Source organism: Cyanistes caeruleus, chromosome 2, assembly GCF_971803275.1.
Source record: "Cyanistes caeruleus chromosome 2, bCyaCae1.hap1.1, whole genome shotgun sequence".
Classification (NCBI taxonomy): domain Eukaryota; kingdom Metazoa; phylum Chordata; class Aves; order Passeriformes; family Paridae; genus Cyanistes; species Cyanistes caeruleus.
The window spans coordinates 107,612,365-107,638,994 of NC_141702.1; the positions used below are offsets into that span (position 1 = coordinate 107,612,365).

Genomic DNA, 26,630 nt, shown 5'->3' on the forward strand with positions numbered 1-26,630 from the left:
TCTCAAAGTACCATTTGTAGCTGCTTGCTGGTTCTTACTTTCAAGCTTCTTTGAGACAACCAAGCAGACACTTTTATATCATTATGATCATTTTATATCGTATTATGATACCTTTTGGAGGTTTGAGTGCACAAAATGCTGGAGAAGACTAGATTTGTCATTAAAACTTGGTTTGTATATAAAATGAAGTATCCTGAAGTTTTATTCATGACTGGAATTAGGAAGATGGTACCATGCCACAAAACTGCAGTCAATATGCAGCTTGCTCATCACTCCTTCCCCACGCCAGGTCTCCTTCTGAGATGTCTCTGAACAGCTGTTTCAGGGGTGGATTCATGTGCTTCAGGGAGGATTGGTGTTTTTCCAAAGATTCAATCTCTTGCATTTCATTTGATTTCATTTTTGTTACAAGAATGGTTGCTGTTTTGCATTTCAGGATGTAACATCTTTAAGAAACTGTGCTCTTCCTATTTTTCTTCAGCTATAGTCCATGTCTGTCTACTCAGAAACACTCAGAAATGCTGCCTCAAGAATATTTTTGTCTGCTGAATATTAGTAGTTGAGTAATTAGTAGGAGAACATGCATCCACAGAACTTCTTACTACTCTACACTACCTTTGCAAACAAGCAAAATAAAACTTCATTGTTCATTGCCCGTAATACAATTATTTGTTCTCAGCAGAGGCTCCCTCTCAGCAAACCCTGTAATTTGTGTTGTTGCCAGATCTTTCTGCTGCCAGCAACAGCAACATCTTATCTTAGTCCAGCATCTGACATGCTTGGGCGTGGATCATTTTTCAGTGACTTTAGCAGGCTTGCAGTTAGCAGTGCTTCCATTTTCAGCATGCTATCTCTTTCTTCCAAGAGATGTTTTGGCTACTTTTGAAAGCTCTTTAAGGATTTTTCAAGATTAAATTATGAGATGCACAATTTAGCAAGGAACATAATATAAAATGTCGCTTAAAATTAACTAAGTTAATGCAAGACTGGATAGCTGGAATATTGCATTAGTAAGAAAGCCAATAAGAAATAAAGACTTTTGTCAGGCAATTGAAGAAACTGGGCTCACTTGCTTCCATATAAGAAGATGGTTTATTCTTTACAAGGGCTCAGTGGATATACCTTTTCAGCTGTAGCTAAAAATAGCCCTAACCATCACATTTATGTTCCCTAGTAACATTGCTTAATCATAGCTCTGTGCAGACCAACGCAGGCAGGTATGGAATGACATGATTTCTCACAGACTAAGCACACCAAGCATACTGCACCAGGCTTAACATTATGTCTTGCTTCCCTCTTCAGAGTTCTGCTTTCTAATGCCAAGGCTTATGGCCCAGCAGAGTTACTATGTCCACTTCTGTCACGAGTTCAGCAGCACTCTCACTCCTGCTCTCTAACTGCATTCCCACAGACCTTAGCCTAGAAGCATGCTAGGCACTTGCAGCCAAGCTCCTGCCCATTCTGACATTGTTAAATGACTTAAGGCCAGCTATTTCAAATGTTTTGACCCCCACTTAAAGAACAGGGGGGTTATTTTTAAAGGTTGCCACAAATGCAACAATGCTTCTGAGAATCAGAATACTGCTCTAGGTGCTCGAATAAAAACACAACTTCAGGCATTAACATTTTTCATGAAATAATGACTTACAAATAATTGTTTCTCTGACAAGCACATTGTCTTTTGATGTACCTAAACGGAGAAAATTTAATTTTTTTTTTTTTTCTTTCACCAGTTTTTGGCTTATGTGCACATCTGTGCAGAGCTACTTTTGTGAGAGATGCTCAGGTCTTAGTTTCTGTCTTCAACTTATTGGCTTCCCAGCTGAGTCAGAAAGTTTGGGAACTTTAACAGCTCAAGTTATTTGGCTTAGGGAATTTTTAACTTTTGCCAGGTATCTGTTGATACAGGTTGTAAAGTCCCTGGACTAGAACCACTGAATGATTTCACACAGGGCACCAACAGATGGTGACAACATTTGGTGTCTATCAACCTGCATAGTATTTGAGATAATGTCCTAGTTCTTACATCCTGTTACAAATCCCTTCAACTAACCAGCCCCTTCCCTGTGTTCACTTTGGATTTGGAACAACTAACAAGCTATAAGGAGAAAATCGGTGCATGCGCAGTTAATTTATTATAATGGGACTGATTGCAGCTGTGGTTAAATTGAAGTTTAGGCCTTGATAATTCCTGATGTCGGGAGTGTGGAGACTGGAATAGTCCTGTTGTCTTCAAGAGTACTTGAATTTACTGATTTCAATCTGACAATGGTGTTGAGGAGTACATTAAGAGCAGGTAGCTTGGTGTGTAGCTGCAGTGTGAGCTGCAGGTTGGGCTATGAGGGCCAGGAATCTGACCCTGAGCCCAAGTGGGCTCAGGAACCTGTGGCCCAGCCAGGGGACTGGACACTCAGGAACAGCAGGAGCCAGCCACATGGTTTGGTGCACTTGGACTGTGAGGTCAGGATCCCTCCTTGATGTCACCAGCTTGAGTTATTATTTTATTTTGTTATTCCATTATTTTGTTGATGAGCTATTGCACCCTGACTAAACCACCTTAAGGCTCTGGAGGTCTGGGACTCTGCTGTGGGAAGCCCAGTGTGGGGCTGGTAAGGTGACTTGGTGTGCTTGGGTGGATGTGGGGATGTAGCTGGGAAGGGTCTCTGGTCCCAGCTCAGGTGGTTGTGAGGGTGACTCCAGAGTGGCCCCTGGATGGTCAGACGGGGAAGTTTCCTTAATAATTACTTTATATTTTATCTGTTCACAAATACTTTCCAATCCATTTTCTTCTCATATGTGTTTCTCAGCCACACAAATTCCACTAATGTAGACTGTGCTCAAGGAATTTAACTATATGTTGGCAAGATTGTAGGAGAAATAAAACCTTTCCTTATTTATAGACTCTTGGCTTTTAATTTCCATCTGACTTTTTGGCAAGCTTTAAGAATCAGACATGTTGTATCCTTGTTACTTTTATTAGAGTTATAATGGATTAAAATGTTTCATGTTGAGTGCAATATGACATTTAAAGCAGGCTTTAATTTCCAAAAGATATCATTTTCTATCCATCTACATTGTATAATGGTCCAAGGCCCTAATGGGGAATTACTTCTCTTACATTTCATACAGAAATGTTTCAAATTCATTTTAAACAGCATTCATACTGGAAAAGTGATAGGCAGCCCATAAAATTTTTAAACTGAGAGAATCTAGAGAAGAATAATAATTTTCTTTTATCACTCTGTGCCAGATTTGTGTTAGACTGTATCCTTTCATAAAATAAAGTGATTTTTTTGTGTAAGTGAACATATTTATGAGCTCAACAAACCACAGAACTTTTTGTCCTGTGGATGTTTCAAAGCTAATAAAAATAATTGTACAGCATCAGTGCCATAATACTATCAAGTCCATTGGCATTCAGTTAATCAACTCGTGTTTTGGTAATAAGTCAGATGAACAGATACTCCTAATTTCTATTCTCTTAGGAGTCCTTTCAGCTAGTTCTTGCTTGGCTAAGGTCCTTCTCAAAATTATATTAATTTTAAACACAATTGGAGGCTCTTAGTTCAATGTCCCTACTCAAACTGAGTAGCACTTTACTCCAGATAAGTGATCTAATCTAAATCAGTGGGGTAATTCAAGGTGCAAGATGCTACTTGATTTAAAATATTAAAATCACTCTAGTTGGAAAATTCCTTAAATTCTTTGAAACTTTTATTATAACTGTGTCATTTATGATGCAAAGAATGATGCTGACTTGGAATAGTGATGCTGAGCTGTGTCAGGATTGTTCTTTATAGATACACGTTTGTTGAGCCATTGTTACTCACAAATTGCAGTTTGTCACTAACTGACCCTATTTATCAATAGAGCTTGATAGCAATTGGGGAATTTAAATAGCAAGAACTTTTTAGAACAGGAATGGAGTATTATTTCACCCACTTTATTATTGCATGGAAGGTAAAACATTAACAACTGTCCAAATACCAATGCCATAGACTGGAAGAAAGGAGAAGTAGAGAAAGGAGCAGTATTAGGGTTTTTTTCTGTGGTCTGAGGAAAAAACTTTGCTGCTGTGTTAGTACCCTGAATCTTCAAGGAATACCACTGGAAAGGGCAGGATGCACAACGTGACTTGGGATTGTGTTGGTTCTATTATCAGTTAGACCTTTACCTGGAGACAGCTCTTAGGCATAGCTGACTATAATAAACCACACACAGCACTGGTTTATAGATCTCTCTGAAAAATTGGCTGCAGGGTGATGAAAAGTCCTGCAGGCTATCGTAAAGCAAATCAGGATCACCTTAGTGCTTAGGGAAGAGGAGTTTTATAATGCAGTGTAAAGTGGTGCTTGAATTAATAATAGGAGATACTGTTTTGTTGATTCATTTAAATTAATTGCTCGAGATGATTGAGTTGGTTGGGGTGTTGAATGATGTGGCTTCAGCCTCTCTTACAGAAACACTGAGTTTTAGAGCTCAGTTGCAGCACAGTGATATGAGGGTTCCATAAAAGGCTGACAGGAGGCCGATAGACATGTTTTATCTGCTTTATTTTCCTCAGCATCTTTACATGAAGAGAGGAGATGATATAATTAATGACAATATTAATAACAAAACCCAGCAATGATCTTTGTCAATGCCACTTTGGCCAGTGAGTTTTCTTACAGTTACTCTGGAAGAAGGGAAGATAAATGAATGAAATAATGGAATTACTAAGGAATTGTGCTGCACAGTTTGTGACCTTACAGGTGACAAATGTTACGAGTGTTTGTAGCAGTCCTAGTCTAGGCATGCAGTCAGATGGGTACGAGGACCTAACTAGAAATTCTTTGGAGTAGCAACCAATTTCCAGGAAAACTTTGAACCTTTATCAAGGTTTGCCAAGCTTGGTCAAAGGAACTCCATAAATATTGTCCTAGTCCCTATTATCCACAAATCTAAGAGAACTGGGCCAGAAAATAAGACATTCATTCTTAACCTGGTGGCTCAATCTCTTTGGAGAGCTACAGGCAGTAATCCCTTTGAACGTTTTCTCTTTTCCCATACAATTAAATTCCTCTTCTGCTGTTAAATAGCCTGATGTTGCTCTTGCAGGAGAGCAGTTGCAATCTATATTCAGGCTCCTGCCCAGATTTGTGGGAGTGTATCAGAATGCCTTCAGGAAACATTCAGTTGAATCTGGTCTTTAGTTTGAAGCACTTCTTCCAGCAGCTTTTTCAATCTCCTTGCCATGGTTAACCCTAATAGCCATACCCTCCTCACCTCAACCCTGTGCATAAATTCTCTCTTCTGTGTAAATAATTAATAACATATCAAAGTCTAGGAAGAAGCAATACAGAAGGGTTGTATTTTAATCCATCACATGGATTATTTTGAAACCCTCTCCTCCCCCCCTTCTCCCCCTGGCATATGTTTCTGGCTTGAAGCATTCCTTCCTTTACTTACCTTAGAAAATCTGTACAAATATATGAACAGAAATTTTGTGTATTTTTCTAAACTTCAGCTTGTGCAGACTGGAAATACATAGATGAATATGTAAAAATCAGTAGTAAAGAAGATTCATATTCTCATCTGAATATAGTAAATATAAATAATGTTTTCATTGCTTTTTCATATAGATTTTTTGACAATTTTGTATATGTATATATATATATATGTATATATATATGTATATATATATATGTTTCAATGTTTCATATTGTATATTTTTCATTCTTGGTAATTAATAGTAGCCTGCACAAATAGATTCAGCAGCTTTATCAATGCAAGTAATTAGTTACTGATGGGAATAAGAGGGTTCACATTGTAGCCCAGAATAAAGTACTGATAAGATACAGAAAGAAGAAAATTACATTATTGGGTAATGTCTTGTTACTAGCAGTCCTTACCCTTCATACTTGCAATAATAGTTAAAAATTGATTTTCTATTGATGAAAGTGCAGCTGATAGTTTTCACTGCTGAACTTTACAGGCTTCATTCTTTTCAGTCACAGAATGTGATGGAATCATAGTTTATGAGGGTCCAGAGCTGGATGAAACCATTGCATTCACTTCATCAGCGCCTGAAACCTGATGTGAATGTTGAAAATAAACATTATGCTACTTACATTATATGGGATAAATGGAATTATGTACATTACCCTTCAGCGCAATATACCTTAAATTCAAAATTGGAATGAACATGAGGAAGGCAGAAAGCTGTTGATTCAAGCAAACTATTAAGCTACATCAAATGTGACTTCAGAGCAATAAATATTGAAAAGCTTTGCAGTCATAAACAATAATAAATACAGTGAATGGGTTCTAAACAAAATATTTATCTGCTTAATACTGTAGAGGTAAGCAGATGTCCTTGAGTTGCTGCCAGACTGTGCTGAAATGAATGCACTATTTCATAAAGATGAATTTTGCAAACAAGTAGGACTTCAGAGGCCCAGGCCATTAAAAAAACCTTACTGTATCCTGACCACTGGCGTTTTGCTACAATGGGAACCATGCTTTCACGGGTAAGAATTTCAAAGGGCTGTGTGGACATTTTTCCCAAACATTGTGTGGATGCATGGAAGCATAAAGAATTATGCAGTAAGTTCTGTGGCTGAGAGATATAACTGGCATGTTACAAAGTTGTCTGCTTACAAGCACTGTGCTGATGGCATTGCTATTCTTGACATTATAATTCCGCTGCTTTCAATTCTCTGGAGATGATAAACCCCAAACAACACAGTGCCACAAGCTAAGGGAGATGGCTGGAGTTTCGTGACAGTACTCTGAAAGAGCGGCATAGACATTATGAGGTTTGTCAGAAAGCATAAAAGCCTTTATCAAGCAAGTGAATTAGGCTTCCTCTGTTGTTTCTTACAATATCCAAAGCTGATAGTAAGGAGGTTTGTTTCCAATAACTGCTCAGTTTCTAGCTTTTAATAGTTAATGGGAGGTCGGGCTATAAGCTAAGATCAATCCCAGAGTAATAAATTTTGCATTATTATATTTGTCTTTCTTGAAATATAAACACCAGAGGATCTATTCTCAAATGGCTTCCGACCCATTTCTTTTCATAATTAATACAGGAAATTCGAGGAACGTGACTCCCCGTGCAGCTCAGACAGAGGCAGATCTGTATTCATCAGCATGGATTAATTAGTCTTTTACCAGACACGCAGTTACTTCGAAGAGCTACAAAATGGGCAGTTATAAAGGAGGGAAAGCTTTCTCATAAAAACCCATAAGCCACATGTTCTTGCGGATAAGATATACTTTTTTTTAACTTTGATGTTTATTCTATGTAGTTTAAGATTTACAGCTAGATTTATCCAGCTCCACTGACATTGACCTTGCCTTCAATGCGGCGGCAGTACTGAGTGAATTGCTCTTCCCTGGTTGATTTGAAGGGCAGTATTTAACAAAAAAATGCAGCAAAGATTGACTCTGAGTAAGAACAGCAGAGCTTCTCATTGTTCAGATCTGAAGACTTACTTCTGGGTCATTGTATTCAGTATGACTCCACCATGCTTGGCAGGCTTTTTCTTTGTCTTCTAAATTGGGTAAACACATCTGTTACAACCAAGAAAAGGAGAATTATGCACTGCCACTTAAATCTTACAGGCTATTCTAACAGCTCCATCTGTGACATTGAGGTGTAAGGAGTTGTTTTTTCTTAGCCTTCTCATTTTTGTTACTTATAAGAACCTCATTCATGACCTGACACAATGTTTCATGAAGTCAACAGAAGGGCTGTCACTGTTTTTAATGAGCTTTGGATCAAGCCCTCAGCTTTTCATCAACACAGAACAAATCCTTTCACTCCAGACACCACAGTGACATGAACTCCATGAAGGTCCCAACTCATCAGTTGGAGATTTGAAGTCAGCAGTAGCAGCAAAGAGGAGAACTTGGGGGCCATCAGCAGTGATATTACCAGCCCAATGTGTCTTTGTTCTGGGATGTATTGTAACTGGAGATTAATGACACACAGCAGATTACTGCACATTTCAGACCTCTGCCCAGGAGGAAAGCAAAGGTGGGAGAGAAGGAGGAGAGGGGTTTTGTCACATGCATTCCTAAACCAGACACCTTTTGCCCATGTCCATTACCAATCCCTGGCACAGCCCCAATCTTCACTACTCTTGCAAAACTCTTTATAATAAAGATAAAACTGATTTCACTTAAAGTGTAAGTGAAATCTTAAATAGCAGACCTGCTTTTGTCTTTGTTGAAGAAGTTGACAAACTCTCCTGAAACACATGCTGGTTGGTATTTTGGCATCAAGAGAAAAGCCAGCAGATCCTTTTGAAGAACAGTGAAACTATCCCACAAGTAAATTAATATAAAATGAGATTTACAGTGATTTCTAGTGGTATGCACAGTGCATAAATTATTACAGATTGATGGCACTGGAAAAAAGCCCTAATTAATAGGCATGTAATTCCATAAAGAAAATGTGATGTTAGGAATAAATATATGGAATCTTTTCAAAAAGGCCTTTGAGTGTCCTTTTTGCATTACAACTGACACAAAGCAGTTCTGCTCAGCAGTTGAGTAAGATTTTGAGACGTCTGGGAGTTGAACAAGTTGTGTAACTCTACAGTTCTTCTTGGCTTTGCCTTTAAAAGTCTGCATGTTTGAGGGATTTTAGATCCTTTTGTATGCTAATAACATTTTTGGTTGACCTTGAAAGAAAGTAAGAAAATTACAATTACGTTGTTATGTACAGTCTCCTTACATGGGCAAGGGGAGTATGGAGTGGGAGCATTGGGTGAAATAAACTGAATTGCTTTTCATAGAATCATGGAATGGTTTGCCTTGGAAGGGACATTAAAGATTATATAGTTCTACCCTCCTGCCATGGGCCAGGATGTTATACACTAGATCAGGTTGCTCAAGGCCCCACCCAACCTGGCCTTCCAGGGATGGGGTCTCCACAACTTCTCTTGACAACCTGTTCCAGTGCCTCACTGCCCTCTGAGTAAAGAGTTTTTCCTTGGTATCTAATCTAAATCTCTTCTCTTTTAGTTTAAAAACATTCCCACTTGTCCTATCGTTAGCTGTTTAATAAAATAGATAAAATGTAATAAAATAGATAAAATGCAATAAAATTGAGAGTAGCCACAATTTGAGACAGTTTAGGGCAGATAGTAAAACTAGACTTCTGTATTTACAATGTATTAATCTATCTCCCTAAGCTTTGACCTATCCTCATGGAAAAGGAGTAGACAGCTTGTAGTAACTTTTCCAACAAAAGTTGCACAGTTTTCCTGCTCTGTGCTGTTGCTGTTGTTAAGATGCAAGTTTTAAATGGAAGATGTCCAAATATGCTGCTATTTTAGTTCTGAGGAAATATTCTGGTGATGAAGTTAAGCACCTGAGTCCTAAGTGGTTTTGGATTACAGCACTTGTTTCAAACAGATTATAGATTTTGTAAGTGCATCCTGGATATAATGTGTAAAGATTTCCACTTTTGAAAGATGTACATTGAGCATTATGTAAATAAGCCATTGCTTACTCAGATGGTAGACTAATCTCTTTGTCCTGACATGACAAGTAAAGTATGTTTCCACTTGTTATCCCCATCTGTCACAAGATGATAAACCTCAGATCCATAAAAGTCTTATCAGAATGTATTTGTTAACATCTTGCTCTGCTGGCCACCGTCATGTATCATTTTCATTGTGTAAATAAGTAGCTGCATTTTTTTTGTCAGCCACGAGGCAACTGGAATGACTTGATTTCCCCATGTAGGTCCAGTTGGGGAAAGCATTTGGTTTAACTCATCCCCGTTCTTCACATCACAGAAATATGTTCATCAATCATAAGCTTAAGAACTCTTCCAAACAGATATGCATTTCTGAATCAGAGCTATGGTATTTAAAGTTGTTTCATTTGCAATTAAGTTATATTCAGTGCTGATTGCACAATATAAAACCCACTAATATTTCACTCACTGCATAATTTTTAGAGATAAAGACCTCTTCACATTGAAATGCAGCCTACGAATCCATTTACTACGCGAGAACCTGATTTTTGTAGGGCAGCTGATTTCCACGTGGCTTTGCACCGGTGCAAGTGGGCTGATTGTATTTGTTCCTCTTTTTTTTTAACAGCGGGGACAACGTATATCTTTAGCAAAGGTGGTGGACAGATCACTTACACGTGGCCTCCCAACGACCGGCCGAGCACTCGAGCGGACAGACTGGCAATAGGGTTTAGCACTGTGCAAAAAGAGGCTGTGCTGGTGCGAGTGGACAGTTCTACTGGCCTTGGAGATTATTTAGAGCTGCATATCGTAAGTATCAGCACCAAAGGTGTGAGATTTCTTCTTGTCTTGGTCGTGCTTGCCTTTGTGGGGGTGTGAATTTATTTTGTCTGAACGTAATTCTAGCAGTTAATGAACCTTTTGAGGTCAGTAGTGAACTAAATGATACTGGTTTATTGCATAGGGTGTTGTACAGGGTCTCAAACATACTCAAGATGTCTTTTATTTGCTATAGTGCTACTTTTCATGGCTTTTCAATTAAAAATCATCCTGGGATACCTGTACAGATAGAGCAGTTTATTGCAGTGTAATTACATGGAAGAGAATTTAGCAGTGTCAGAGGAAGGTATGTTTTATCCTGGGGGATTTGGTCTGGAATCTAAGGGTGGAATTGCAGTGTATCACAGCTCACTGTGTTTATTGTTAATGTTAGAATTTGTCCTCTGATTTCACCATTCTTTTGTTGATGGTAAATCTTAAGCAGAAAGAAGGACTGTCAGGCTAGGAAGTCTTAAAAAGTAACTTTAGCTGCCTTAAAGCAAGGAACTAGCAATCAAAATTGAAAGCATGTGGCGTTTTATGGCATCATAAATAAGTGATCAATTGAGAAAAAACATAACTAGAGCAGTATAAAATTTTGTTGTTTAGATTAGTCTGAACTTTGTTAATGTGTTAGTTTGATTTTTATTTGAGAATGTCTCTACTTTCAGGAACAGTTGAGTTCCTTTTCAATGAAATTACTTATTGATCTATAACCAATTACACTTTTACCCTCAGAAAACATTCAGCAGTGATCATTTTCAAAATTAGATGGGATTATGGTATTCAATATTCCCAGACTCCTTTTTTCTGCAAAGGCACTCTTACATTGTGGATGAAGGTGATTTTCTAATTTATTTACTGGCTTGAGTAAATCAAGAAAGAAAGAAAACCTTAAATAAATTCAGAGGTTGTCTATACCCTTATCTTACATTGAATTGAATGGACAAAATAGTTGGCTGGTATTGTGCAATCTTAGTTTAAAAACTGAACAAAGCAACTTCTCCCAGGTGCCAGAAAAAATGAGAGCCTACATATTTGAAGGCAAGTATTGTGTTGCTAGATAGAATTTAAATATTTGCTTTGCAAACACCAGGTGCCTTGTTACAATTTACCTCTTTATTTGCGATCTCAGAGCAAACCCACCCTCTGGTCAACAGAGTTACTTCTTACAGTTTTTGTCTCATTCATTAGCATATAAAGGAAAGTTTTCCTCGTAATTTTACTATACCTGAAGTCTATAAAAACTATAATATTTGTTTGCTCTTCCATCTACCCATGATATTTCTATTTTAAAGCAAACATTCTGTTCATTAATGATGAGTTTGAGATAAAAAATTATTGACTGCTCATAAATGTTTGTGGTTTTAAATATATTTTTTTTCTCAAATTACTTTCTTTATACCCATGCTGTAGCAAAAGATGGTAAAATAAAAGAATAATTGAGAGTTTTCTGTGGTCAGAAACACTACCAGCTTAATAAGGATGGGGAAAATGATAAATTGTACTTTAGTTCTTTTGAAATTTCTGTGAAGCAGCAAAGCCTTTTATCATCCTGCTGTGTGAGGCGATATTGGCCTCCCCCTGCTGCCTTTGCAAGGGACTTTGGGAACCTCCCTGAGGCCTGCTCTGCTTCAGAGCCAAATGGAAACTGTGGGAAATTTCACTGGAATGAGGTGTGACCTTCTGAGAGCAGCTTCAGTGTAGTCTGTCCCTAGAGTGGAGACACGGAGGGATTGACCTGAAATCCTAAGACATTTGGCAAGGATTTCTATAAGGGCTGTCAGCGATAGGTAAAGCTTGGAAAACTACTGGGATATAATTTCCCGGAATCTAATTCAAATAAGGATAGTATTCAAAGGGAAGTTGAAAGGCAGTATTTTCAAAAGCACTTGTGACACCAAAGACCATATATCTCATTAAAGTCACTTGAGCTGCAGATACTTCTGAGACTTTTACCTGAGATCCATTTTAGCTCAGAAAGATATTGTGAAATATCACAGTTATAAAAAGGAAGAGAACATGAAACAGGGAAGTCTATGTATGTGTTACATTTTAAAAATAGTTAATTAGATCTAAATGTTTCCATATTGGCAGCTATTGTGTTAAACCGGCTGTAAATAAAACCAGTAGGAGGGGTTTGTCATTCAAAACTTCCTCCTTTTATCAATACTGAGATGCCACTAGGAGTGTCTTATCTACTAAACAATCAGAAACATGTTATGGATAGAGGAAGGAGATAAAACTAGGAGGGAAGTGTTTAATTCTGCATGTTCTTTTGCATGTACCCACTCACCTGTTTGTGCCATGAATATGCATGAGCAAAAAGTGCCTGTGTACCTTGAGATGCACTGTGCATGGATAACTCACCTGCGTGTGGTGGCAAAAAGAGTTGCACTGGAACTGCTGCTTTAAACAAAAATTAGATTATAGCCCTCACTAGCATGTTGGGAGGGTGCTTGAGAGCTTTGAGGTAGCTTGCTCTTAACCTTCTTCATTCTAGAAATGGAAGAGAAAATCACAAGTTACTTCAATGTGTGCTTGCCCTCTTTATTATTCTGTTTACTTAAAGACAATGTAAACCTAATAATTAAATCAAGCTTGTAAAAAATTCTGATTTTAGAAATTGCTGCTTGATCACCTGAATCACAGCTTTGGTGTAAGGTTAGGAACATGTTTATTTAAACTAGTCCTTTAACCTCTCCAAATAACCATTGTTATGAGGAACATTTTTAAAAATGTGTCGTCTGCATTGCTAGCAGACGCTTTACAGTTCCAGTGCAAATGTTTTAAATTCCAAGGTAGATTATTCTAAAACTCCACCTGTACTGTAGCAGTATAAATAAAGGACTGTTTGTGTGTATGATACATATGCAACACAGTACTTCAGGAAAGGGATTTTAAAATGTTTTAGTCTGCAGCAATTAGCTTTCATTTCAATCACTTGACTTCTCATATGGAAATGTCTCGTGTGCTCTCTCTGCTGGGAGATTTAGTTCAAGAGGAAACAGATATTGTACCTAAAAGTCTACTGCCACTTCTTCTCCTGTTGGTGGATAAATGAAGGACAGATAGCTCTGATAATTACTGCAGGCTTCCTTTTTTTCTTCTTTTCATGACATGGTTCACATCCATCTCCATGTCACATGGAAAAAGGCAGCAGCATTTCATGCAGTGTTCAATTAATCACCATGTGCATTCCTGTCCTTAACTTTTTGTCTGACTTCTAGTGCCCTTAGGTATTCTGCCAGTGATTCCTATTCCTACCTTTGCTCTTCTTCTCTTCCCACCTTGTTATCCCACATCATTAGAAAGCAAAGTGTACAAATATATCAATGTCATTGTCTTCCACAGGCACTGTGCTGTTGCTACCTAGAATTTTTAGCTTACCTATGGTGAGGAACAAAGTGAAGTTAGACATAGATATCACCTCAAAGGGCTAAGAAGTCCTGTTAAATTTCTCTTTCTGTCAACATTGGTAGCATAGGAAACTGTAATTCTCCTGTGTTGCACAAGGGGTATTTGCTCTGTTTGAGAAGAAGGACATATTTCCATCAACCGACTTCAGCCATTATAAAAAATACATAAATTATGCCATGTTTTCATCTTTCATTGTGAAAATGAAAACCTTTATAACAAAAGGTAACACTTTTTTTATGCCTGATGGAAGGAATCAGCAGTTTTTGTGTCTTCTTTGTCTGTGCTTTTTGTTTGAAATTCAAAGTATTTGCGGAGCACAAAGCAGCTGTTTTTTATGGTGATAGCTGATTTTGAAGCTGAGAACAAGTTTATATGAGCATAAGGCCAGCAGAGGATTTAAAAGTATAAAGCTCTGGCATTCCAGAGAAGAAACCCAGCCTAGGGCACAGGAGCTACTCAAGCTGAACTGGTCACTTCTCCTAACTCAAGCAGGGTGAGAATGTACCAATTAATCTCATTTACAGATATGGACCTGCTGAACTATGTGAAGTTGTGGTGATCATCGGATAGGAAACATTCAGAGGTCTAAAATAAGGAATAAGGCAGATGTGGCAATGTCTTGAATGTTGTCCTAACCCTCTCCAGGTGGAAAGTGTGGGGAAATGCCCTGTGAAATGCCCTGTTTATTTTACTGTGGTTCCAGTGAGAGAACAGTGAATGTCTGTCTATATTTAGGATAAAGAAATCATATCAAAATAAGAAGAAATAAAACTTAGGGTAGATTGTAATAGATGTTTTTTTGTTTCATTCTATTTCATGTCACTAGGAAGCAATATTTTAGGGGAAATGCTAACTGATAAGATTAATACTGTGATGATAAAGTATGGAAAACTACTTCAAAAGATTTGCTAACACATTACCTGAAAAAGTATGGCTAAAACAGATGGTATCAATATATGCAAGGCACAACACAATTAACCTGAAATACTGTGAAGATGGAGCATTACTGGCATGATGGATTAATCAATATTGTCCTTAGACTTTCAAGATGTGTTTGTGAGGCCTTCAGAGTTACAATTAATGACTGAGGTGAACAGGCTTGGGAGTGGAAAGATTGTATATCTTACAGAAAATAGAGTTTCAGATCATGAGTAAGCTCAGTTCATGCTCTTTGTCCCAAATATTTACATATTACATATATTAAAATAGATATTGTGCAAATGACAATTTTTATTTGAATTTTTTTTAAACTTTCAGCAAACTTAAAATGAGTATTATTTCCTACTCCCCTCCCTCTTTCTCTTAGTTATACATATGCAGTACTCTGCTACACCAGGCTTTTAATAGCTGGCTCTGTAAGACTTTATTGTACATATCCATAAAATATGGATAATTTTAACTTATGCAAGTATAATGACCTTCCCTCAAGTGAACAGAAGGAGAAAAACTCAAGTGAGGATCAGAGTTTTGTGTTTGAGTGTACTAGGGAAAGAACTGCAATATTTTATGATAAATGCATTTGTTATTCTCTTTTGAATACTTTTCATGTCTTGGGCTTAATGTCTAATGGAAAGTCAATTGATTTTTATTGACATGGTTGTATTTGGATCAATTCCTAGAGAGATGGATGTACTTTTAGTGAGATTGAGGATAAAATGCCTTTGATTTTAGTGGTTTGTATTGGAGCGAATTAATTTTCCCTGGAAGAGTTTAATAATATTTTAAAAATAATATTCCTGTTTATTCTATACTATAATTATTCCATTATAATATTTATATTTCATCTAATAATCATCATTCAAATCTAGAATTTCTTATTATACATAACTATGGAAAGCAAAGATTTGGGAATGCCAATGGTGGCTTGTATATATTCATGAAACCGTGATGAGTTTAAAATTGAATTATTCACATCCAGGAAGGGATTATAACAAAAAAAAAAAAAAAAAGAAAAAAAAAGGCAGACCTATTTTCCAGAAATCTGATATTTTAGAAGTGCTGAACATGCACAACAGTGGCTAAAGTCAATGGAAGCTGAATGTAGTCAGCACCTCTGAAAACCAGGTCATCAGCATCACATCAGTTAAGTAGGTGTCAGGGACCACTTTGGAGCCCTGGAAAGAATTTAGAACATTATGTTTATCAGAGTTGAGATTTTTAATAACCTGCTACCTTGAAGCACAAGAAAGTTTCATAAGGCCTACGTTATCTAATCCAGAATTCCTCTTTTATTTGATATATCTTTATTATGCTTATAGATGGGATATTTATTTGTGATTTGTTTTATCATTTATATATGTGAATGAAAAATGCTATAGGAAGTTTAACTATTATGACAGTGATTGGTTTCTTTGGGGAACAAAAAACTCAGCAACCAGACTCCATGTTAACCTTTAAACTGAAAAAGAATTACTATGGAAGAAGGATTTCCAGACTTGTTTATAGGTTTGAATAATAAAAAAAAAGCAGTGCAATCAAAGAAGGCTCATTTATGGGACTAGACAGGCAGGTGAGAATGCAATTCAATGCACACAAACATTAAGTTAATTAGAATGGGAGCAATGAATTAATCTAGGGAATTTGTGCTAAATGCAGCAATCATTTACCTCACTGATCAGGTTAAAGATCTGACTTTGTAGGAAAGAAAATAAATGAATCACTGAGATGGTCAAGTCATGCCTTGAAACCATGCAGTTAAGTTATTCTTTTGTATTAGCAGAGACAAAGATTAAAAAAGCTCTGAAAAGGGCTTTTATTATATAAACTATTTCTTAATCCCTCGTCTTAAATACTCTGCACAATCTGTTTTCACACTTTGAGCAGCAGTGGTCTGCTCTTGCCATAAACAGGCTAAATTGCTGACGGTAGGTTATGGAGATGTGTTAATTCTGGCACAGAGCAGACTGATACCTTACTGTATGACAAAATATGAATGGAATTTGCACAGTTGAGGTAATTAAGCAGTTTGACTGCCATCATGGAGCAGTGCAAGGAGAAATCCTGATGTTTTGTGGAAGGTCCAGTGTACCATGTGGTAGGTCTGATCTCCCAGCTGATTGTCTGGTTCCTCAGACTAGAAATGTGCTTGAGGGAGGCAGCTCCTTTCATTTTCTTCCTCTGTCTTGGGATAACATAGAAATTTTCACTTCTCTCAATCTGGCAAATAACTCCTTTATGCATTCTTCTCCTTTTGTGCTTTTGTGAGAATATAAACTTCCCTCCCAGAAAATCATGCTCACAGCCTGCCAGCCCCTTGACCAGAGAAAATTGCACAGCCAGTAGGACCCAACTTCCCAGCTAAAATACCGTGCCAGTGGCACAATGGTCCAGCCCTCAACAATAATGAACCTCCTCAAGTGTTTCCTTATAGGAAGCCTAGCTGAAGGTGGGTAGATCTTTAAAACATTTCTAGTGGGACCACATATATCAGAATCAGCTGAAAACAATATGGAAAGAATTGCATGTGGCTGTGGCCTTGTATGAAGTTATTGTAGGGATCAGGTAGTGGATTCTTAATTCCCTTCTGATCCCTCATATCTCAGAATTACACTGGAAATTGAATCCATCTGTTGACAGAGCTGCTTAAGATCCAGGACTTGGGTACTGAATTTGATGGCAAGTCTTCCTATGACTTTATGTTGCAAACTGTGCACAAATGGAGCCTTAGATCTGGCACAAGGACAGAACGTATACATGCAACTTAATTTTCTTGTTGAGTTTAAAAAAGCACCAAGATTAGGAATAGAAGGGGTTTGGCCTGGGTCATGTTATATTAATAACAAAAACTCTGTATTTTTAAGAATTGAAGTGAGCCAATTTGGAAAATCTAGCACAAGACCAAGCATAATTAATTAGCACAAACTTGAAGAGGCTCATGACCTCTTCATAAAGCTCCTCTAATTTTTTACATTGTCACTTTTAAAGCTCTGAAGTACTCTATGGATTACATCCAGTCATATTTTCCAGGATTATTTCTTTCTTCTTTCTCTTTACTTTTTATTTTACTTTATCTTTTTTCTTTGTATTACTTCTTTCTCTTGCTTTTCCCTTGTTCCCCAGCTTGTTCTTCTGCCATGCCCTCAAGCACAAATTTGTGTGTTGTACAAATTCAGCAGTCCAAGTGAATCCCAGTGAAAAGAGGTGGCAAACACATCCAGGAGTCTCAGGGATTATGTACCTTTTCTTTCCCATGAAATGAGGCCAAGGAAAGAACAGGGGAGTCACCTCAGGTGGTGACTGTATGGTGTACTCACATGGAAGAACTTCCTGATGAGAACCATTGATAAGTTCCACTTAATTAAAAAACAAAAACAGCAACAGCAAAACAAATAAGCATGGCCAGAATTAGGAGGTATATCCTTTGGCTTTTCACATACAACAAATTTCTGACATCAGAAAGGAGGCCACAGGAATTAGTTTATGATGTACAGACAAATAAATAGACGGTCTTGCCTCCCACCTTTCCTAGTTTATGTTATTTCCTCTCATTGATGTTTTAGATCCATCAAGATCTAATCACATACTTGTAATTCAAAATTCCTGGCACTGGCTACTGGCCAACATCCTTGTATATGAAGGTTGCAGATATTTTAATAACTTGGCACCAACTCTCCCAGAACATTGCCATGTATAAAAAGCACCAATGAAAAATTTAGCAGGCATTTTAGCAACTTTATTAAGATTAAAAGGATACTTGACTATTTGAAGTTGTCGTTGAGGTGTTCACTGTAACCAGGCTGATCATCCAAACAAGGGAGGAACCGAAATACAGGAAATCATTGTCATTATTTGGAGAATGAGAGCTCTGGATGACTGAGAGTGAAATCTAAGAGCTACTTTTGTTCACTTATTCTATGGGGATAGAATTCTGCTTATTATATTTAGCCATAGATAAAATAGTATCTATATTATATGCTTATATTATTATTTATATATATATATAGATAAGAAGCATATACTTTTTGTTATAGCTAGTCATGTATGAGAGTCAGCCCTGATAATATTCCCTAGCTGAGTCCCTCCTGGTTCTTGTCTAATTTCAGAGAAGCACAAGAAGGTTTGTGCTCCCCCCTCCCTGCTGGGCATGCCTGGCTCAACACCAAGTGGAAGGCATGTGTACCCAGTGTGTCAGAAGCCATGAGAATGCAGACTGGATACAAGTTTCAGATACTTTTGTTTGACAATGTGTTGTTTGGAGGAAAAAAAGAAAAAAAGGACAGACTGGAGCAATGGTATCACATTCAGCATATCCTAGACCATGCTTTTGGCTCCTAATGGGAGTTTGAATAAGAGGCAGTGACTCTCGGACTGCTGTTGACCATTGAAAAAGGGCCAGGTTTGCACAGGACAGATCAGGTTTGTTTCCTATGAATAAAAGCCAGAATCCAAGATCTGGCCCATTAACTCCCTGTCTTTTAAATTTATGAGCTCTGAGTGAGGATAAGGATGAAGTGTGCACTGCAGCACAAAATACCAGTGTAGTGGTCTTTCAGTGGACATGCAGTGTGAAGAATATTATTTTTAATACCAGTGAGGGTGATTAGCCTATTGATGCAGAACAAGACGAGGGCAAAAATGCTGCTGGTGACCTGAACAGATCCTAACTCCAATTCTCATCCCACCATTTCCACTATTGATTTGTTTGAAAATATTGCAGAAACATGATTAAGTAGGAGCAGGATCTACATCAAGCCAGAAAACTACTGCAGGAAGGTGAGGTGCAGAAGCAATTTTATAGAGCCTGCTCCCTTCCTTCAGTCATTTGTTTAAGTAAATATCGCTAATATAGTTAATCACTGTGTGCAAATAAGGAAAGCTCATCTTAATACCATTCTGGTTTTGTGAGATACTACCTTAATTGAAACTCACAATTAGTTAATTAGACCACTTACTTAATTCAGGTTTTGCTCTGTGAAGCCTCAGTGTCATCACTAAATTGAAAACTTCTTTTCATATTTAATGCTAGTTTGTTTTTTTTTCCTTCTGACTGTTTCATGCTCTTGAGCCTTTCTTCCTGTTTCCTTACACCACTATATCAGTGAGAATGAACTGGAGTAAAATCCCTGGATGGGTGTAGGGGAGGGTGGAACTGGACACACTTGGCTTGGCTCCTACCTTCATTCAATTAACTTGCTTACATTTGTAGTCTTTGTCACTAGCTCATTGCACCAGGGTTGTGCAAGAAACAGAGCCAGAGCAGGGAATTTATTTGTGTTTTATGAAACCCTGGCTGCCAGTTGTATCTTCATCTTCCTTTCACTTACTTGCCGATGCTCTTTAATCACTGTCTCTCTTGCCTGAGCTTGACACTCTTGACATCAGTGCATCTCCACTGCTGGTGGATCACTGAGCAGCCTATTGCTTTCTCTCCCAGCAATAACCAGAGGTGTACAATATTTGCCTTCCCCTTGAATCTAGCAGTGATTCTTCCCACATGACAGTGGGCTGCCGCTGCTGTTAAGTCTTTTTTTTTTTTTTTTTTTTTTCTTTTTTTTTGTTGCTCAGATCATACCACTCAGAGGAATTCCTGTAACAATAACAGACAGGATAAAGATTTAATGAACTGATACTGTCAGTGTTCTGTGTTCTGGTGGCTTATGTTTAATGTAACAACCCCACTAACAACAGGTGAGTTTCCCTGTGAAGTGTTTGGAGAGGCTTAAATATCTCGCTGTTTGAGAAAGCCCATTTTCACTGAAACATGCTAATGCTTCAGAGGGTGGATTAGCTGAAGGAACTGACTCATGCATTTCCTGGCTTTCGATAATTACCTAGCTTATGTTGAATAAGGGATGCTGGGGAACAAAGAAAAGACACAGCCTTTCAGTTCTGCCAGTTCTCCGTGAAATTATCCCGAAGCCTTCAGTGCAGCAGCATGGAGTTACTAACATGGTTTTAACTTCTTGTGCTGGAATTTGTAGGTGATGATCTATGCTCAGTCAAGGGTGAAATGTAAGTCCAGATGTTCCCTCAGGGAGATGTAAATCACACTTGCTGCTGCAGCATTACACATTCTTTGTGGGCTAGGAAAGCTGCTTCCACAAGGACTGTGAATTCTTCCCTCTGTTATTCCACAGTTAGGTCAGGCGCTCATCTTCATCCCAGGCCTCTGGACTGAAGGATGAGGATGAAGCATTACAGCAGATATCATCATGCTCCACTTTGGGTCCAGAAATCTCTTGTTTTAGTTCAGCCCTTCCCCTTGATGGACTTGCAACTTCTTACCTACAAACTGAATGCAGCAGACTGCATTCTTCCTGTCTGCTGTGAAACCCCATTAATGTCCTTGTTCCCCATACTGGGCTTTTTTCTCCTGACCCAGTGAATTCCAGGGAACAATAGAGAATTCCTGGAGCAAAAGTACTCAGTGTTTCCCTGGCACAGCACTTGGGAACTTTTAAGGCTGTCAGTGGATTATGTAGCAGTACCTTCTCATTTAGGGACAGCCATAAACAGCGTTATCATACGTGAAGCTACTTTACAGTAACTTCTACCAACCCAAATAAAAAATGGAAAGATTATTCTAGAGAGCCTTAATAACTGCTCAGCATATTTGATAATGCCACTGCTGTCGGTATCATGCTCATCACAATGTTTAATAGCTGAACAGATGCAGCTTACTAGAGCACCACATGGTAGGCAGCAGCAGGGAGTCCCATTTGACAAGTTGGTTTTGGTTTATTTCCTTCCCAGAGAGCCTTCCCTGATATCTCAGGTTTCTGTAGTGTTTTGATTTGCTACTCAGCAAGCAGGAAAAGGCAAGGGAATTCTCTATTACTTGTTTCCAAAGCAAACGGGGTTTTGACATTTTAGTGGCTGTGCTATGAAATTCCTAATAAAGCTCATAGAAGGCATCTTTTAATGTCAAATTACCCACCTTTGGTCTGAAAAGAGTTGGGTTTTAGCAGGAAGCTTATACCCATATGCACGGACCTTTTGTAGGACAGCAACTATGCCGGTTGTTGGAGGTGACTTCCCATTTGAGGATTTTTATTTTCTTTTAATTGCAAGACTTTGTGTATCCATCTGCAAGTCACACTGCACAGTAAGCAGTAGCACTTGGCTGTAGTAGTGCCATGGGATGCTGCAGTTGTTTGGTGCTTCTAGATTTGCTCTCCATGGAACAATACAGAGGAACATTTCATAAGACTTTCAGGTTTTCTAATTGCTTGCCTAGAAAAACACCTGAGTATGTACTCTGAGGCTAGAAGTTGGCTCTGCTGTTAATACAGTCTAAAAAAATCAGTGGATAATACAGAGGAAATAATGAAACCACAGCTATTTGATTTGGGCATTTCTTTCCAGGAAATATATAAGAATAATATAATTAAGATGAGAACAAGACTTAAAGTGCTGCAAAACTCACGTTATCCACCACATATCGCCTGGTCCATAAATAAACACAGAAACTCCCTTGGTTATATTTCTTTACTAATGTGGTTATATACTTAAAGACAGGTGCTGCCAATGGCTAAACAAATGGGCAATGTCTTCCCCAGAGCAAAAAACTTGTCACAACTTGGTGCTCAGCTGAGATGCTCCTTTGGAAGATATTTAAGGTTTCTGAGGTGTTATTCCTAATCTACTTTTTGAGTGTTTTGTTGGCTATTTAAACTGACATTCTTAAAGCATTGGTTTTCTTTTCTTTCCTCTTGCTTTTCACTGCATATTCAAACTCAAAAAAGCCATCAGCACGTCTCCTTGTCACAGCTGTAGTGTGGTACATGATGACACCAAGCTGTGCTAGTGTGGGAGGAGGGGAGACAGGGGTTGCAAGCACTGTGGAGAACTGATTAAAATTCAAAATGAGCTTGATAAAGTGGAGAAATAATCTGAAATCAGGAAGATGAATTTCTACAAAGGAAAGCGACGATTCCTGTACCTTAAGATGGAAAAATCAAATGCACAGCTATAAAATGAGGAATAATTGTGGCCTAGAAGTAGTTCTACAGAAAAGATTGGGAAGTTACAGCTGATTGCAATTTGCTGCAGACACAGACAGGCATCAATCTGGTATGCATTGACAACACAGGGGGTGGCAGAGGAGGAAAAGTTTGATGCTTGCACAGTTCTGCTGGGATCTTAGCTTAGCTTAGAAGAAGGATGTCCAGTTTTGAATACTTGGCTTTTCAAAAGGAGGCAGGGAGAGAAGGCAGCTACTGAAAGAATAAGCAATATACTTTTGTTTATTGAATGCTCTAGTTTATTAAATTTCCAAGGAGAAAATGAAGGAATGGGCTCTGTTTTGTTTATAAAAGAGAAGGCAGAGTGACTGGTCATGAGAGCCACCTTTTAGTGCATATAGGTTATTAACAATCATGACCATGGCTAATCTGTGTTGCTTGTCTATCAGCATAAGGTAAGAAGTAGCTGGCTTAATTGCAACAATGCTCTTGGGTATTGGAAAAATTTTTCTGCTTGATGGCTAGCAGTGGAGCTGCTTTGTAGGCAGGTCCTGTTAATTTATGCTTTTGAGATCAGTCCCCGTTCCTATTGCTATTGGGAATGCCATGGAGGCTTCTGCTGTGTGTTTTTGCTAAAGTTAGCCTGGATGTGTTCACTGTTGCCAGCAAGGGGTGGGTAGAGCAGGTTCTTCTTAGGTTGCATGCTCCCATTTATGCTGCAGTTTTTAACTGGAAGGCTCGGATCCAGGAATGATCTAAGAGGAATTCTTGGATGTAACCACAGAGAGGTTCTCTGATGCCATTCCTAAAGCCCCAGAAAAGGGAGAGAGTGAGTTGCTGCTGCTGAGCATTTTCTTTTAAAATCCACTGGTCTTAGTGTCAGCAGCAAACTCCAAGGCTCTGCAGCAGCACCAGCTAGAACCTGCTCTCCCTCTGCCATACCAACAATCCCTCTCATTTAACACTAGAGAACTGCTTTGCTGCTAAATGTGGGAAAGAAACGTGGATCTGTAAGGCTGGGAATTGCTCTCCAGCCCTGCAAAGGCCTGTTGGTGTGTTCTTCACTGACTGTTGGCATGTGCCTCCTCGTCAGCTTGTGGGAAAGGTGGTGGTGATGTAACTAAGTTTGCCTCCTCGCCCACCTCTCAAATGTTAGCAAGTGTTTGCTTTGGTTGATGTGTGGGAGTGCTGAGGTAATTTGAACCATCCTGGTGGAAATCCAAAATAACCCCAATGGGCTAAATAGATTGCTGAGCAAAACACATTTGGTTAAATTGCAAAAATAACGCGCAATTGGGGTGAATTTATTTTTGCAGCTTTTTGAGCTATTTGGCCAGTTCACTGGCTACAGGCTTAGCTGTGCAGCTCTGTGAAATGTTTTTTGAGGTTTCTTGTCACAATAGTGCACAAAGTTTGTCTAAAAGATAAAAATCACTCACAAGTCATGGAAGCTAAGGTTTCCTGTTTAATTTCTAATAGAAACATTCTAGTTTATTAACATTGCTGACAATTTGTGATGCAGCTTTCTGATGACTTAAGTGGAATGTTGATTTTAAGAAATCCTTTGGCTACTAAGAGTTGTCACAACTTCAGGCTCATATTATAAAATCTCAGTATGTTTTAAGCATGGCAGAGGTTTTATCTCTTTGGCATTGTTCTCTGGGACTAAATCTTGATCCTCTGTGCATCCTGCTGTCAGAGGACTGTGTTCTGGGGTTTCCTCTGGAGCACCCTCCTTTATTCACCCTGTCTAACCTCCTTCTCCCCCAGGCTGTGTGATGCAGCTTCACCAGCTTATTTTGCATTTCTGCACTCACAAAGGTAGGTCGTGGATTTGCTTCATTGCCCCAAAGTATTAGAAGTTGTCCAGACTGATAATGTACATCCTCTCATTGAGTTGGAAGAAAAACAATGAATAAATTTGTTGCTGTGGCTGTCAGGATTGCCACTTTATCTGTCTTGTAATGGAGATATTGTTCAGCATTTCTAATTATGATATTAATCTTCACCATCCCCTGCTACTTGGGTAATATCAGGATACTGGTACATGAAATTTATTACTTTTGACCCTCAGAGGCACCAGTCACAGGCACTTCTGGTTTACTGGCAAACCTAATTGGTTCCCTACAGTCCTTCGTTTTCTCACTGCAAATATTTGAGAGTTTTGTGCTGCCTTTTTCCTGTAATGTACAGTAACATGAAGAATCAAGACAGGGAAATGGTTTTGCATGAATCATATTCTCCCACACATGTACTACTGATAGGATTATCACAACCATTCCTAACATTGTTAGCATTTTTTTTGAAAGTATAGCCAGGGTTGATTTCTACATCAGAAGAGCTTTACAAAGCTTACTGGTTTGGAGCATTTTGTAATTGTTTTTTAAGTGTTGGATTGCAAGAGAGTTCCTGATCACAGGAAGATTACTGACCTGTGGTAGGTTAGAGGGTGTAGGGAAAGCAGAATATAATCATGGAATCTCGTCAGGATGTGGAGAAGGTGGTGAAGCCTTTCCTGCACCCCACTCTGCTGGGCTTCCTTGTGGGCCTGATGGGTTCTGAGTGGTAATGAATTATGTTATCAAGAGAAAAAATGGTGCTTCTCCCCCTGGTTCTCTTAGGGAGGTAATAGCATGGCTTTGACTCTTGATTTTTAGGCAGTTGCCAGGCTTTTCTGCTCCTGTTCAGCTGGCTTTTTTATAAATGTCCTGGTTGGGATGCTCATATTTCTTTATTTTTGTTGTTTTTTCTCCCTGTCTTAAGCACATACACCACTCTCAGGAAAAACTTTATGGGATTTCAGATTTGTTTTTTTGATCTGAGATAGCTTAAAGCCACCAAACCTAAACTTTGCAGAGGCAAATCAAGGGTTACCCATTTAATGTCTGTGAGCTCCTGTTCACTGCCAGGAGCTGGCTGCAGCAAGAGAAAGACCAGTGGTCTGATGTAAGTAGTAGTGTTCTGTAAGCTGGAAAAATGAGTTTTTTTCCCAGTCTCATTTCTCAATGGAAACCAGAACATAGAAAATTTTCAGGATTGTGATGGAATGTACCAGGCAGAATGCAAAGGGACTCTGCTTGACACCAATAACCAACTAGTGCTGGCTCCAGTGGGACTGGAAGAAACCTGGATTCAGATCCTTTCCCCACCTAGTTCAGACTGAGACCTGACCCAGACTCCCATCCTGTGGCTTCAGAACTCAGCTTTTGACTTCCCTTGGTAACTGAATCTTTGTTTCATTTTTTCCTTTTAAAAATGTACCAGGTTTATTTTTCTTGCTGTGCTGTGCATAAGCACAGGAGAGTGTTTTCAAAATTTTCTTTTTTAATTAAATATATTAACAAAAATGTTTTCTAGTCAGTTTTGGTGAAAGCACATATTCTATATATTGATGATAAAATGGTCTAAGAAAAAGTTATGATCATTACAATCATGACTGCTGTGGTTGCTTTTTCTAAAATCAGGACCCATATAGCAACAACATTCTGAAAGGTTTTTAATTGAAATTCGGGATGGAGGCTTAATTTATATTTTGTTAAAATAAACAGGAAGGACTCCTAACTGCTGTTTCTGGAATAATTTAGAAGTGCAGGAGGCAAGAAACTTTTGTAGAGCGCTGCAAGAGTTGCCCAGCATGAGGGAGAGATTAAAGGAAAGATGTCATGGTGCATCTGCTCTTAACAGGAAACATGGCACATCCACAATTCCTAGAACCCAATGTACGTTTCCAAAGGTCAAAACCTTTTCTAAATCCATTAATACTGCTGAATTTATCACCTCTTAGCACAATTGAATGTGTCTGGAGATGTGGACCAGGGACATGATGATTAAGCACTGTAGTGATGGAAAAGACAGAGCAATTAGGTGACACATTCTCTAACATGCTGCACTGGGTATTTTTCTAGCCATGAAAGGAGTTTACAGAATTTTTATTACCAATTCTGGCTACCTGAGATACTTTAAATCTGAATTGTCTCTCCTAGGTGCTTGATTTATTAACATAGGCAAGACAATAA

The 26,630-nt window shown here is 38.4% G+C and overlaps 1 protein-coding gene across 49 annotated transcripts in view; it reads left to right on the forward strand.

Moving 5' to 3' along the window:
* NRXN1 (neurexin 1) overlaps positions 1-26,630 on the forward strand; it is a 671,062-nt gene that overhangs the window by 449,894 nt on the left and 194,538 nt on the right. For all 49 annotated transcript variants that reach the window (XM_086878975.1, XM_086878974.1, XM_023922971.2 and 46 more), the window contains one exon: positions 10,101-10,282. In XM_086878975.1, the coding sequence (XP_086735101.1) occupies positions 10,101-10,282 (182 nt within the window). The remainder of the gene's footprint in view (positions 1-10,100; positions 10,283-26,630) is intronic.